The sequence below is a fragment of the Labeo rohita genome, chromosome 8 (assembly GCF_022985175.1).
Source record: "Labeo rohita strain BAU-BD-2019 chromosome 8, IGBB_LRoh.1.0, whole genome shotgun sequence".
In the NCBI taxonomy this organism is placed as follows: Eukaryota; Metazoa; Chordata; class Actinopteri; order Cypriniformes; family Cyprinidae; genus Labeo; species Labeo rohita.
This window is the reverse complement of record NC_066876.1, coordinates 13173579-13188089: the sequence shown is the minus strand read 5'-3', so window position 1 is coordinate 13188089 and position 14511 is coordinate 13173579. Positions and strand designations below refer to the sequence as shown.

The 14511-nt window shown below is 35.1% G+C and overlaps 1 protein-coding gene across 4 annotated transcripts in view; it reads left to right on the top strand.

Moving 5' to 3' along the window:
* Positions 1-14511, top strand: part of rimbp2b (RIMS binding protein 2b) — a 173652-nt gene that overhangs the window by 122870 nt on the left and 36271 nt on the right. For 3 of the 4 annotated variants that reach the window (XM_051118028.1, XM_051118027.1, XM_051118029.1), the window contains 7 exons: positions 1323-1364; positions 1607-1817; positions 3605-3774; positions 7433-7512; positions 8217-8326; positions 9648-10553; positions 10696-10752. In XM_051118028.1, coding sequence (XP_050973985.1) covers positions 1323-1364; positions 1607-1817; positions 3605-3774; positions 7433-7512; positions 8217-8326; positions 9648-10553; positions 10696-10752 — 1576 coding nt within the window. Of the gene's footprint in view, positions 1-436; positions 998-1322; positions 1365-1606; positions 1818-3604; positions 3775-7432; positions 7513-8216; positions 8327-9647; positions 10554-10695; positions 10753-14511 lie in introns of those variants that run through there. The other variant, XM_051118031.1, reaches the window with a different exon arrangement.

Below are 14511 nucleotides of genomic sequence, written 5' to 3'. Positions count from 1 at the left end.
AACTTTTTTCAATTATATATATATATATATATATATATATATATATATATATATAACAATATGTACATTTTATGAAATTGAAACAGTTCGATGATTGTTGATTTGATGATTATTTATATCTATACGTTTTATTTTAAGTTTAATAAATGTAACAATAAATGCATAAAAATAAGGCATATCATATAAACAATATTAAAAATAAAAATATGCATAAAAATAATGCATTTCAAATAAAAAACGATTAAATATAAAAAACATTGTTATATTTAAATATTAGGATGAATTGTAATATTTTTTCAGTTGTATTATATTTTTTTCTCAAAATTTTCAGTGTCTTTATTGTCACTTTTAATCAATTTAATGCATTTAATTGAATAAATGTCTTTATTATTATTAATATTATCAATATATTTATGCAGAATTATTATATATAAGGTATATTTATATTAATTGCATTTTTAACTTTTTCAGTTACATGTGTATATATATATAATTGAAAAAGTATGATGAAGACAAAAGTTCTCCATGAATCACCTCTATCTTCAGTAAACAAAGAGTAAAAATGACTTTGCCTGTGGGTTTAGATTTTATTTATTTATTTTTTTAATCAAAATGGTTTGAAATCGATCCTTTGTTCCTTCATTCTTCTTGGGAGGCACTTTTTTTGATAGTGCAGAAGCTAAACACAGGAGATAAATGAAGATGAGTGCTGCCTCTGTATGTTTATAAAAAGTACAAATGAAAGTGCTGCAAAAGTCAGTTTGCTCTTTTAACTCATTGGTAAATATTTCTCATTCACTGCCTGATCCTTTCTGCTCCTCCTGTGTTGCGATGCATGGGTGCTGGCTTGTGCTGAATCCTGTTGGCGCCTCATGGATATGTGCGTTTGCAGATCAGATCAGCAACAACAAACATGACTGATGGATTGCAGAATGCAACATGTCTCCCTTCCACCACCCTCCTTTAATTTCCTTGCCAAAAAGCCATGTTTAGTAATGTATGCATTTATGAACTGTGCATATAAACATGTTGCACAAGACTGTAAGTATAACAGGTCCAGTTACAGTTTTATGTTGAATTGTTAAAATGCAAACTCACATGATCCTCCAGTGGTGTTTATAGTATGTACAATTATACATGTGAGTTTCGTCAAATCATCAGGCATAAACAGCTTTTACTGTTATTTTGGCATGCGTGGTACCCTTCTCCATTTAATAGTACTTCCCATCGCTAACATCATGATCAAATAAGAGATTTGATGTACAATAACAGCTGAACATAGATTGACTCCTGTCTTTGTTTGATTCTGTTGGTGTCTGAAGCTGAGAAGTTTCCTTCGAACTAAGAACACAATGCGATTTTTGGTAGGAAAAACCTCCTTTTAGATGTAGGCCATTTTTTTGTAGTGTTGTAGGTTGCTTACCACATTCACAGTTGGTAGAGTTTGTAGGCTCCATTCATTAGCATTCATCAGTTAGTTAATGTGAAGTGCAGATGTTAATAAAACTGTTACCAGTTTTAAATGTCAATGCTTTTATCACAGATCAGCCGAAATGCTCTGTGTATGTTTTTAATGTGAGTCTTTCTCTTTTCTTTTTCTTTCTAGGCTAAAGTGAGAGAACTGGAGGAAAAATGCCGGACGCAGAGTGAGCAGTTTAACCTGCTGTCAAAAGAGCTGGAGAAGTTCAGGTTGCAGGCTGGGAAGTTAGACATCCTGAGCAGCAGTCAGCTGACAGGGGGTGACTCGCCCGGCTCACCCACCAAACCCCTCACCCTCTCCCAGCTCCTCAACGGCCTCACTGCCCCCTCCGGGAAAGGTACAGTATGCATCCTGAAGAAGGTCATGCGTTGACACTTCCTTAAATATTAAACAGAGTTACACTGCAACACGGTATAGTTTCTTTTCATTATGTGGTGGTGAAAAGTCATATTTGAGATTTTACTATTTTATTCATTCTAATTAATTTACTAAATATTGAATATATAATATGCCAAAAACATTTGGGAATCTTTATCATTGCGTTAGAAATTCAAAATATGTTCTCAGAACTAATCTAAGAGTACTTTTAATGTTTGATAGTGCCTAAATCCTTTTTGGCTTAATTGTAAACAAAAAAACAATATATTTCTATACATTACATTAATATATATACACTGTCGGATCAGCAAGACTTGTTTTTTACGTCTCTTATGCTCATCAAGGCACATTTATTTGATCAAACATACAGAAAAAGCAGTAATATTGTGAAATATTATTACAGTTTAGAATAATGGTGTCACGTGATCTTTCAGAAATCATTCTAATGTGCTGATTTATTATTAGAATTATCTATGTTGGCAACAGTTTTGCTGCCAAATATTTTTTTGGAATCTGTGATACTTTTTTCAGGATTTTTTGATGAATAAAAGGTTAAAACGAACAGCATTTATTCAAGATATAATTTTTTTCTAACAATATAAGTCTTTGCTTATATCACTTTTTATAAATTTAACACATCCTTGCTGAGTAAAAGTGTTAATTTCTCAAAGAAAGAAAGAATAAAAATTTACTGACCCCAAAACTTTTGAACAGTAGTGTGAATTTTAAATAAAAGCTGTTCTTTTTAACTTTTTATTCATCAAAGAAGCAGCACAACACTTTCCAGCACTGATAATGAATCAGCATGTTAAAATGATTTCTGATGGAACATGTGACACAGTAACATTGCTGAAAGTTCAGCTTTGATCACAGGAATAAATTCGATTTTAACGTATATTAAAATATAAAAATGTTATTTTACGTTGTAAAAAATATTTTACAATATTACATATTTTTCTGTATTTTAATCAAATAAATGCAGCCTTGATGAGCATAAGAAACGTCTTTAAAAACATAAAAAATGTTACTGATGACATTGTTTTTGATATATTGATATATTTAAATCATTTTGAAGCTAAGGAATGTGCTTAAAACATGTTTGTGTTATTTAAAATAAATGCCATTTGGTTTTTGTATTTTATTCTTTAATGCAAGTACATACATTAAACTTTTTTAAAGAAATTAATACTTTTTTTATTTAGCAAGGATGCGTTCAATTGTTCAGTAAAGTACGTGCACATTGTTACAAATTGTTTTGAGCAACAAATCAGCATATTAGAATGATTTCTGAAGAATCATGTGACTCTGAAGTTATGATGGTGAAAACTGAGCTGTGTCATTACAGGAATACATTACATTTTAAAATATATTAAAATAGAAAATTATTATTTTAAATTGTAATAATATTTCACAATAATACTGTTCTGTATTTTTGATCAAATAAATGTAGCCTTCTTTCAAAAACTAAAAAATCTTAGTGATCCCAATATTTTGTGTATCTTTTCTGTCCAAATCCATTTGTAAGGTACTGTATTGATTGATTATAGTTCATATTCACTCACCTTTAGTTTTCCATCCTTCATCCTTTACCCTTGCCATGAGGCAAAATGAAACAATGTCTAATTCTGAAAAATCTGAAGACTGATAAGATCAACAGCAGTGATGATGTGCTGAGATGAAGGGAGGAGGATGAGACTGTACACAGTAATGAAGTAATCAGTCACCTTTGTATGTGTGTGTGTGAAGGTAATGAGGATTCGATGAGTAAGATCTCAGAGCTCATTCGGCCTCTGCAGATGACTGAGGGGGAGAAGGTAGAGCTCCTGTCTGTCAAACCCACCTTCCTGTCACGCAGCACACCCTCAAGCCCACGGCGGGCCTTCCTCTCAGAGGTGCGGCCCGTCATCGCCACTGCTGTGAGTAACACAAACAAACCAGTCGCTCAGTGTTTGTTCATTTTACTTACAGTTTTAATTTTTTTTTTAGCCTTGAGGTTTAATGTTTTGATCTGAAAATTAAATATATAAAAAGAACCAAGGTTCTACAGAATAAAATAGAGTAAATTTGCATTTTCTGAAGGAAATGCCAATGTTTACAAAACAGCCCAAGAATGTTAATATGTTAATGGGCTTTAGATTTTGGTTGTGTGTGTAGATGAAATGCAAGAATCAACCCATGAAGTGAAACAAATCAGTGTATCAAAAATGTTTAAAGTTTATAAAAAAAAAGATGAGAGTGAACTATCAAACTAGAAAGTTTGTAAATAAGCAAATATATTTATTGTCCCAAACACTAACCCCTAAATTGCAACTTAAAAGAGAAGTCCACTTCCAGAACAACAATTTACAAATAATTTACTCACCCCCTTGTCATCCAAGATGTTCATGTCTTTCTTCAGTCGTAAAGAAATTGTTTTTTGAGGAAAACATTTCAGCATTTTTCTCCATGTAATGGACTGATATGGTGCCCCGATTTTGAACTTCCAAAATGCAGTTTAAGAAGGGTCTTATCTAGCGTAATGATCGGTTATTTTAATAAAAATAATACAGTTTATATACTTTTTAATGCCAAACGCTCGTCTTGTCTTACTCTGTAAGACTAGACAATTTTTGTTCCGGTTCATGACAGTTAGTGTATGTCGAAAACTCCCATCTCATGTTCTCCCTCAAACTGCATTTTGGAAGTTCAAAATCGGGGCACCATATCAGTCCATTATATGGAGAAAAATGCAGAAACGTTTTCCTCAAAAAAACATAATTTCTTAACGACTGAAGAAAGAAAGACATAAACATCTTGGATGACTTTGGCGTGAGTACATTATACACTGCCCTCCAAAAGTTTGGAAACACCCTAGAAAAGTGGGGTTTTGGACAATATTGGCATGAATCTTTTTTAATTTGTGATAATTTTGCACTGATAAGGGACAACACAAACTACGAAAACATATTTTATTACATAAACAATTTATACATAGAAAAAACTTACATTATTGATTCATCAAAATCTCTTTATTCAGCTCTGAATAATCTGGGCCTAAATTCATTGTATTAAAAACTTAATTGGCAATCAGTTGTTGAAGCTAATAAGGTGTGCTGACCCAAAAATCTTTTAAAAACCTGGGCCAAGTTTAAACCTGTAACCAGGCATCACAGCTGGCAATGGGGCATGTCTGACTTTGACATATATATATTGCCATTATTATGTAATCAAAATTAAAATGATTATTACTGGTCTTCAATGATAATGTAAAGTTACTTTAATGTATTTGCACCAAAAAATTATAAGGATTTATGCTGATATCGTCCAAAACCACACTTTGCCAGGGGTGTTTCCAAACTTTTGGAGGGCAGTGCATGTGAATCTTTGTTTTGGAAGTGGATTTCTCCTTTAATGAAAATTATATTGAAATTTTTTTCAGTTCTTGATTTTAAAAGTATCTTTTTGATTCTTTTAAAAAGTGAAGTTAAAAATACATTTATTTTATATTATCTTTGTAAATTATGAAACTTTATGTAAAAAATGTGTTCTGCGTTTTTCATGTCACTACAAAAACAGTGCATTTTTTACTCCACTGGCCGTGACTGATTTTAACTACACCACTAAATTTATGATCAGGAAATATTCCTGTGTCCCCCTCTCTCATAGCTACAAGGTGTTAGTAGATAGGTCTAATCATGTTGAGGTAAATCTGTTCAAAAGTCTAAAACAATTTGTGTGTAACTTTAAGAAACGTCACTACTGAACACTTGTTTCTGCAATTACTGTAAGCACGCTTTTTTGGGGAGTTATTCCATAACTTTTAGTTCTTTATATGTATACCACTTTTCAGAACTGTGCTAGCTAATGTAACCATGTGCTGATTAGCATCTTTGAACTAGGTTCAAAAGTATCTAAAATTGTCGCTACTGAAAAATTTGGTGAAGTTTTTGTAGTGACTTCTTTGATTTTTTGGGTGTTATTCCATAAAATTGTCACTACTGTAATAGTCACGGCCCAAAACGTCATCACTGTATCAGTAGTGACAAAAGAGTACACATAATCCTTTATTTGGGAGAAACAAACACAATTTTAGTACAGTTATGCAAGGTTTTAATATTTTAGTATGTTTTATTAGTGTTTTAGTATGCAAGTTAAAATTCTGTAATGTGATGTGTTCACTACCAAAAAAAGTGCAGTCACTACCAAAACAATTGGATGTTTTGTCAAAGATACAGTGAACTGAATTATCAACTATAATATTATGATAGTTTTTAGTTCAATGTATATTTAAACTAATGAATCCTTAACTTTGAAATCAGTATGATCAACTTTTTGCTTTTTACAAAAGAAAATCTGATTCAAAATACAAAAAATCTCATAAATTACATTTAAAATATTGTAAAAAATGTAATTATTGATTTACCTGAAAAAACGTAATAAAATACCAAAATTTATTTACAATATAGATGTAAGCAAAATCTTAATAGGTCAATATAACCCTTCTAAATTGTAAACAAAACTAAATTATTATTAATGTTTCGGCTATTAATGTTTCGGTAGTGACAAATTTGGGAAGAGGACAAATATTCCAAAACGTTCTGAAAATACAATATGAGAATTAACGGCACAGTTACTAGAAATGTGTACCTTGTATATTATATAATTTGCATACATACAATTTTTTTTTTTTTTTTTTTTAAGATGTATGCAACTCTGACTTTGGACCAATTCTATAGAATGGCCCATATATTGTAAATATAATATATAATATATAATATATAGAAAATCAAGTTAATTATATTCAACCAATATATTCTAAGAGAGCAAAGTAGATTCTAGTAGTGTGTGATGTACCACAGTGATTTAGCCATTATGAGAATAATTACAGTATACATTGACAGGCTGTGTGTGTGTGAGAGAGAGTGTGTGTGGGTGTGAATAGTCCAATCTGTCTGCTCAGACTGTGCTCTGCTGGTGTTATTGGCTTAATCGCCCACATTATCAGACTGCACACTGGACTTTGCTTTCAATTATTACAGACTTCATTTTTGCCCAAAAAAATGATCAAAAACCAAAACTTGAAAACTTCCATTCAGTTTTATAACCCACTTATTTGTCATTGACTTTCTTCATAATGCGCACACATCTGATTTTGGCTTCAAATCTGATTTTAGGTCTGAGTGTGCACAGTGTCATTTTGCAGTTTGATTAAATATAATCCGCTTCAGAAAGTTTCACCATTATCTGGTATATCTACATCAGCGCAATGAAAAGAGAGACACATCCTGAATTATGAAAAGCAGCTATTTTGAAATCCGATCTGACCAATTAGACTGAAAAATTGAATATAATCGGATTTTAAACCACATGTGAATGTGGTTTGGATCAGGTTTGTAAACATTGGATTTTATGGTTTGTTGCTGTTCAGACTACAAAAAACTAAACAGATTTGAGGCATCTTCGCCAGAAAATCTGTCTGAACAAAGCGTTGAACTCCCTGTGCTGGTGAGGCTTAGCATGCTTCTTCACAGCAACAATACTGTAAGCTAGTAAAGCTGACCATTAACTCATCTATCCGCTTTTCTTCTCCTTTAGATGGACAAAGAGCTCGGCTCATCCCCCAGGTCTAAGTCTAGATACACAGGCAAAGTGCGGCTGTGTGTTGCCCGCTACAAGTGAGTGGATCCACTACAGCTGCTGTAACATGTTACAATACGTTACAATAGGGCGTTTGCTGTAATAATAGGTTATAGCATGTCATTAGCTATAATGATTTGTTATATCATGCCATTAGCTGTAATGATTAGGTGTAGAATAGCATTAGTCACTGTATCAGGTCTGCCTTGAAGCAATACTCTGGGTGAAGTACAAGTTAAGTATATCAACAACATCTGTGCACACTGTCAATTACCACAGATAAGAATTTTGACCCTTGCACAGCAATTGCGAGATATAAACTCACATTTCTGACTTTTTTTTCTCAGAATTGAGATATAAACTCGCAATTGCTAGTTATAAAGTACAGTTTTAAGGGGGAAAAGGGACTGATATTTTCTCAGAATTATGAGTTTATATCTTGCAGTTCTGACTTTATAACTTGCAGTTGTGAGTTTATATCACACTATTCTGCGGAAGAAAAAAAGTCTGATTTGTGAGATAAAAAAGTTGCAATTACCTTTTTTTTTAAAGCATTTTTATTTAGTGATGGATTTGGGCTTTCAAAAATATCAGCATTTTGTGCTAATACTATTTTGACATTTTAAAAATGTAGACTTCTTTAAAACTCCAGAATAATCCAGAATATACCTTTTAATTTAGGGTCTAATAAAAACAATAATAATGAAGTTAATGAACTGAATTCAGCATGTCCTCTCTGCAGTTATAACCCTTACGATGGCCCCAATGAGCATCCTGAAGCAGAGCTCCCCCTGGTGGCTGGGAAGTACCTGTATGTTTATGGGACCATGGATGAGGACGGCTTCTATGAGGGTACGTCACATAACAGGACGACTTCAAAGCGGTTATGCACTACCATTCAAAAGTTTGGTGTCAGTCAAATTTTTTTAAAGGGGACATCGGATGCCTATTTTCCACAAGTTGGTATGACTCTTTAGGGTCTTCATGAAATGTTTGCAACTTACTTTGGTTAAAATTCCTCAGTGGTCGTGTAAAACAACACCCTTTTTGCCCTTAAAAAACAGTTCTGTTCACAGCGACTTATTTCGGTGCATATCTCTTTAAATGCTAATGAGCTCTGCTAACCGCGCCCTTTTCTTCCATGGAAGAGGAAAGGGGATTTGCAAATAATCATTCAGCTGGATCATGAACGGTGGGTACTGATTCATCCTTGAGTTTTAACTTTTTAGCAAAACCTTCCTTGATTGCAGACATAAACAAATTTAGGTGTATTCAGTGGCACCATCAAAAACAAAACGCAAAATACAGTTCAATGCAGCTTCAATTGGCTGTAAACGAGGAAGAAGGCAGAGGAAGAAGGGTCTTATCTAGCAAAACGAACTGTTATTTTCCAAAAAAAAAAGTACAATTTATATACCTTTTAACCTCAAATGCTTGTCTTGTCTATTCTCTGCAACGCGCATGCAAACTCTGTGTAATCCGTGTCAATAGAAGTTTTCCCATCTCATTTTCTTTTCCAACTTCAAAATCATCTTACATCGCTGTTTTACCTTTTTTTTGGACGTTCACTTTGTAAACACTGGGTTGATACTTCTGCAGCAATGTAGGACAAATTTGAAGTTGGAGGAGAAAATGAGATGGGAGTTTTTCTACATACCCTAACTGTATTGACCCGGATTACACCGAGTTCACATGCACGTCACAGAGAATAGACAAGACGAGCATTTGAGGTTAAAAAACATAGAAATTGTAATTTTTTTAGAAAATAGCAGATCATTTCGCTAATTAAGACCCTTCTTCCTCGGCTGGGATCATTTAGAGCCCTTTGAATCTGTGTTTTAACTGCATTTTGGAAGTTCAAACTTGCCGGCACCATTGAAGTCCTCTATATGGAGAAAAAAATTTGTTCTGAAAATGAAAATAAGACACATTTATATACAAAAAAAGTGAATTTTTATCCGATGTCCCCTTTTAAAAAAGGAACTTTTTGAAAGTAGTCTCTTATGCTCAACAATGTTGCATTCATTTGATTAAAAATACAGTAAAAACAGTAATATTATGAAATGTTATTACAAATTTAAATTGAATCTGTTCTTTTAATGGCAAAGCTGAATTTTCAGCTGCCATTGTTCATTCTCCTATTCATCACTCTGTACCCTTTTCTGTTTTCCAGGTGAGTTGTTGGACGGACAGCAGGGTCTCGTTCCCTCCAACTTTGTTGACTTTGCCCAGGACGAGGAGCTCCCGTCGGTTCCTCTCTTGGACCGCATCAAGGAACCGTCTTACCTCAACCACAGCCCCGCCTCCATGCCCAGCAGCGCCGTGAGCACTCTCAGCACTTTGCTCTCAGAGAAGCTGGACGCCCTGGGCTCGGGCACTGGGACGGGCACCAGCAGCAGCAGTGGGGTGAGCAGCTTGGGCATGAGCATGGGGCTGGGAATGGACTTCCTGGGACCCTGCAGCAATGGCACAGGCACGCTGGACGTGAACATCGACGAGATCGGAGAAGACATTGTGCCTTACCCCCGCCGCATTACCTTGATCAAGCAGCTGGCCAAGAGCGTTATCATAAGCTGGGACCCTCCGGTGGTGCTGCCCGGGTGGACGCCCATCAGCGGCTACAACGTGCTGGTGGATCAGGAGGTACGCATGAGCGTGCCCTTCGGCGGCCGTACCAAGTCTTTGATTGAGAAGCTAAATCTGGCCTCCTGTACGCACCGCATCTCCATCCAGAGCGTGACGGAGCGAGGGCTCTCCGATCCACTGCGCTGCACACTGCTGGTGGGGAAGGATGTGGTGGTGGCGCCCTATTACCTTCGTGTGGAGAACATCACGCAAGTATCGGCTGAGCTCACCTGGATGCCGAGCAACAGCAACTACAGCCACATGATCTTCCTGAACGAGGTGGAGTATGACGTTGTGAAGCCTGGAGGGTACAAATACCACTTCTACAATCTGAAGCCCATGACGGTGTATAAGATACGGGTCGTGGCCAGGCCCCATCAGATGCCCTGGCAGCTGCCCCTTGAGCAGAGGGAGAAGAAGGAGGTCTCTGTGGAGTTCTGCACACAGCCAGCCGGTGGGTCAGCTAACACTAAACGCATACTCAACTTTATATGTTCATTTCTTATTGCTAAGTGTTTTGAGATCTGGTTATCTGTAGGGCTGTCAGTTGATTCAAAATTCACTGATTAATTGCATAATATTTTGTTGTGTAATAGCTCAACATGCGTTCTTGCTAAAACAAGATGGTACTTCAAGACTGAATTGCTCCAATGGTAGGCATATTTCTTATTACCGAATTTACAAATCAGGGCTTATGAGTAATGATAATGACTAAATATATATTTATACATTTTTAACTTTTTCAGTTACAGTCATTAAACCCTCTTCTTGTGATCGTAATGCTCCAAATAGTTATTAAACATCTAAAATTATCTTTACATGTACATTTTCTGAGAGGAGTACCTTTTATCTTCTGCTCACTTCTGGATGACTGCTGCTGCTTCTCACCACAAGTTGTAGATCCATTGTTGCAAAGCAGAGCTTTGTGAATATTCATATCAAATTCTTGATGACATGAGTCCAAACCAGTGAAATATGATTTCAGACTCATGCTGATGAAAACAAAATAATCACGTTGACTGACATCTGCAAAGCGTGTGCATAAGAAGCGCCTATCCGAGAGTGCGCAGTCTCCCTGTAAAGTACATTATTGTGAAATATGTCATGGCAAGAGTCACACAAACATAATCTGTTATGTCTTACTTCAGGGGCTGGCAAGTAGGTTTGGCATCGGGCCAAAAAAAAAAAAAAGACTGTTACAGTGTCTTTGGTAACTGGTAGTGAGCTGTTAATCCAGGGTATATACAGGAATCATGGAGTTAAATACCTTTTTTAAATACCTTTTTAAGACTCTTTCCATACATATCAAGACCTCGCCACTTAAAGTTTTAACTGGTTACATAGGCAACACTTTGACTTACATTTACTATATATTGGTTGTAAGATGGCACAACTAAACAGTCGACGAAATAGACAAGTTTATAATCTAATTCATAAATATTAAATGTTTTTAACATTGTTAAAACTAAATATTGAGTGACTGATACCATCTTTGTCATGGAAAACACTTGATGGTTTGCAGTTTTAACATATGTTTGTTTGCTTAAATTTATTTTCAAAATCTGAGGTAAAATATCTGTTTATAGCTATAAATGTACTGCAAATGATATTCAAACTCAAATTAGACTTTTAACACTGAATAAGGCACATAATCAATTACCTGAGAATACTATTTCTAGAATTAGAAAGTTCAAAAGAACAGCATTTATTTTTTGTAGCATTTTTTAATGTCATTATTGCCATAATTTTAAGAAAGTTAAAATGCAGTTAATATAATATATAATAATACTATAATATAATTCAATTAATAAAGCTTATATAATAATTATTAATAAATATATTGATAATATTAATTATTAAGACATTTAAAATTATGGTATAAAAAATTACCGTTTCCAAAGTATGAAGCAGCACAATTGTTTTTAATTTTTTAATTGTCTAGTTTATTGAAATCATGAAACTTACACAATTTAATAGTGATTTATTAAAAGTTTAAGTAAAAATTAATTTTAAAGGCTATATGAAATTTTTTTGACAAATATATATATTGTTCTCAAATTCTGTTTAATTTTTGCCAAATTCTGTTTTCCATTAATTTTCTGGATTTCATTTTAACGGTTTACATTTACATTACATTTTAATAATTAAAAGTGTATCTAATTAATTGATTTTATAAAGAATTAATTATTATTAGATTTAATATTATTTTTATTTTTTATTATTGTATTTTTTCAGAAAAATTGTTGTGTATTTAACTTTTATGTAATATTTCTGGTAAATACTCCTTAAAATATATAGTTTCGTTAAGTAACATATTTCTGTCACAGTTTGTTCAAGGTAAACCGAAGTTTTATTTTAACACATTGCTGTGCCGACCTTTAAAATTTTGCTTCTTGTGATACTATGATAAAAGAAACTATTTCTTAAAAGAAATGGTAATATTCTCATGAAGTGATTCTCAGAGCAGTTTATATGTTCATATGTTTATGTTCACATACTCATATGTTGGGCAGCAGAGGCTGAAAACACTGCAAGCATCACGTGCGCTTCACTATGTGTGTAGTAAACGAAACCGCGCGTCTGCGCCATTCATTCACACAGAGGCACGCAGAATGCACAGGTTCGCATTTAAGTTTTTTTCCGTTTCAATATTCACGGACACTAGTCTATATCGCATTTTGATTTAAGTGTACTGACCTACTTTTGATTTATCCCAAACTGGGCAAATTCCGTGACATTCCGCGTTATACAGTAAATTCCATTTTTATGACTGGATTCTGCGATTCCGTCTGCGTTTTCCACGTCGTGGAAATCATACACCACTAATAATTGCTGAAGGATTATGTGAGACTGAAGACTGGATTAATTGCTGCTGAAAATTCACCACTGGATTGTGTGTTTTGTTACTAGGCCGTTGCAATGTGGTTGCAAAAAGGTTCTGATTCTAAATGGTTGTTAGCATAAAGCAATGTGGTTGTTAGGGTGTTCTGAATGGGTTTTGCTAGGAGTGTTTGGTTTGGTTGTGCTGTAATTAATCCATGGCCTAGTCCCTTGCAGACTTTAAAGATTTTTTTAGCCTCATAAAGTATTAATTATTTCAAAGCCAAAAAATGTCAACGATGCCATGTTTCTAAGACATGATATCTCAAGAATTATAATTACTGGTACCTCAAAATGAGTAAAATATTGTACCATATCCAACTAAAATGTTAATCTCACATTTTGATCATGACAGGGACTAAAACTGACAGAAAGCCTAATCAAGGCTTATGCTTTAAGATTAAAACGCATATTCTAGGTCTTTCAAGCAAGTAATTAAGCCACCAATACCACCCACATCTAGAAATGTTTCACTTTTTGCTAACTTTTAAGGGCCAATTAGGAAAATATCTGCACCCAGAGGGGAGATTGAAAAATTTTGACTTGAAGGGAAAAGTTTGTCTTTGTATCTACCGACTCCTATGAGACCAGCAATCATAATCCATGTCCAATTATAATTCTCATCCAAATATTTTGAAGACGCTGCTTCCTCAGAGAAAACGTTCTTGCTACTGTATATCACACATGTTGTCAGGCTTTTGTGGGAGTTCCTCGTGCCAGACAACAGTTAACATTAGGCATGTAACCTTGATGTTTGCTATGCTGTTCCTATTCATCCATTCACCCTGTTAAGGGAGGAGACTGAGAGTTTAGTGTTCCATAATGAGCTTCCTACCCTAGAGAGACTGTAGACAACCACAAGCTGCCTTCATTAAAAGAACCCTATGGCACGTTAGCGTATAAACGAAGAGCTGTCGGCTCTGGTTTTCGCATAACACCTATTACGCAGACGTCTACCTGAGATGTTGATCAACCGAGTTGCGTTTTGCATTTCTTCATCTCTCAACGCCGTTCCCAGCGGACCCTGAAGATGCCTTGCCTTGGAGTACAGACGAATGCGAGCGGAGGAAATGAATGAATGTGTGATGAATGGAAATGGGACGAGCGTTTGCCGCAGTAGGGAAGTGGAGCGACTGAAGATGAAAAGAGGAAAAATCAGAGAAGATGTGAGAACGGGGAGGGCGGAGGGGGATGCCCGGTATTCTGCTTCTGAGGGAGTCCTCGTTTTTTTAATGTCTCCCACATTATTTCACACCGGCACACACACTCGTAGACGTATACACTCTCATTGCAATGCCAAGAAGCAGAGCAGACGTGCGTATGAGGATGCTTTCAGTGCCAGCTCATTCTTCCCTCCCATCCTGAGCGTGACAGCCATTGTCCAGGGAGGAAATGAAAGGCCGTCAGCATTAGTACGGCTGTCTCCTGCCGTGCCGTGGCTCTCAGCAGAGCCTCTGATCGTTAAGAGTTGCAGTTTTTATTGCTGTAGAATGCTAATTAACCCTAATGTTCTCTTTGGCGTTGAGAGACCA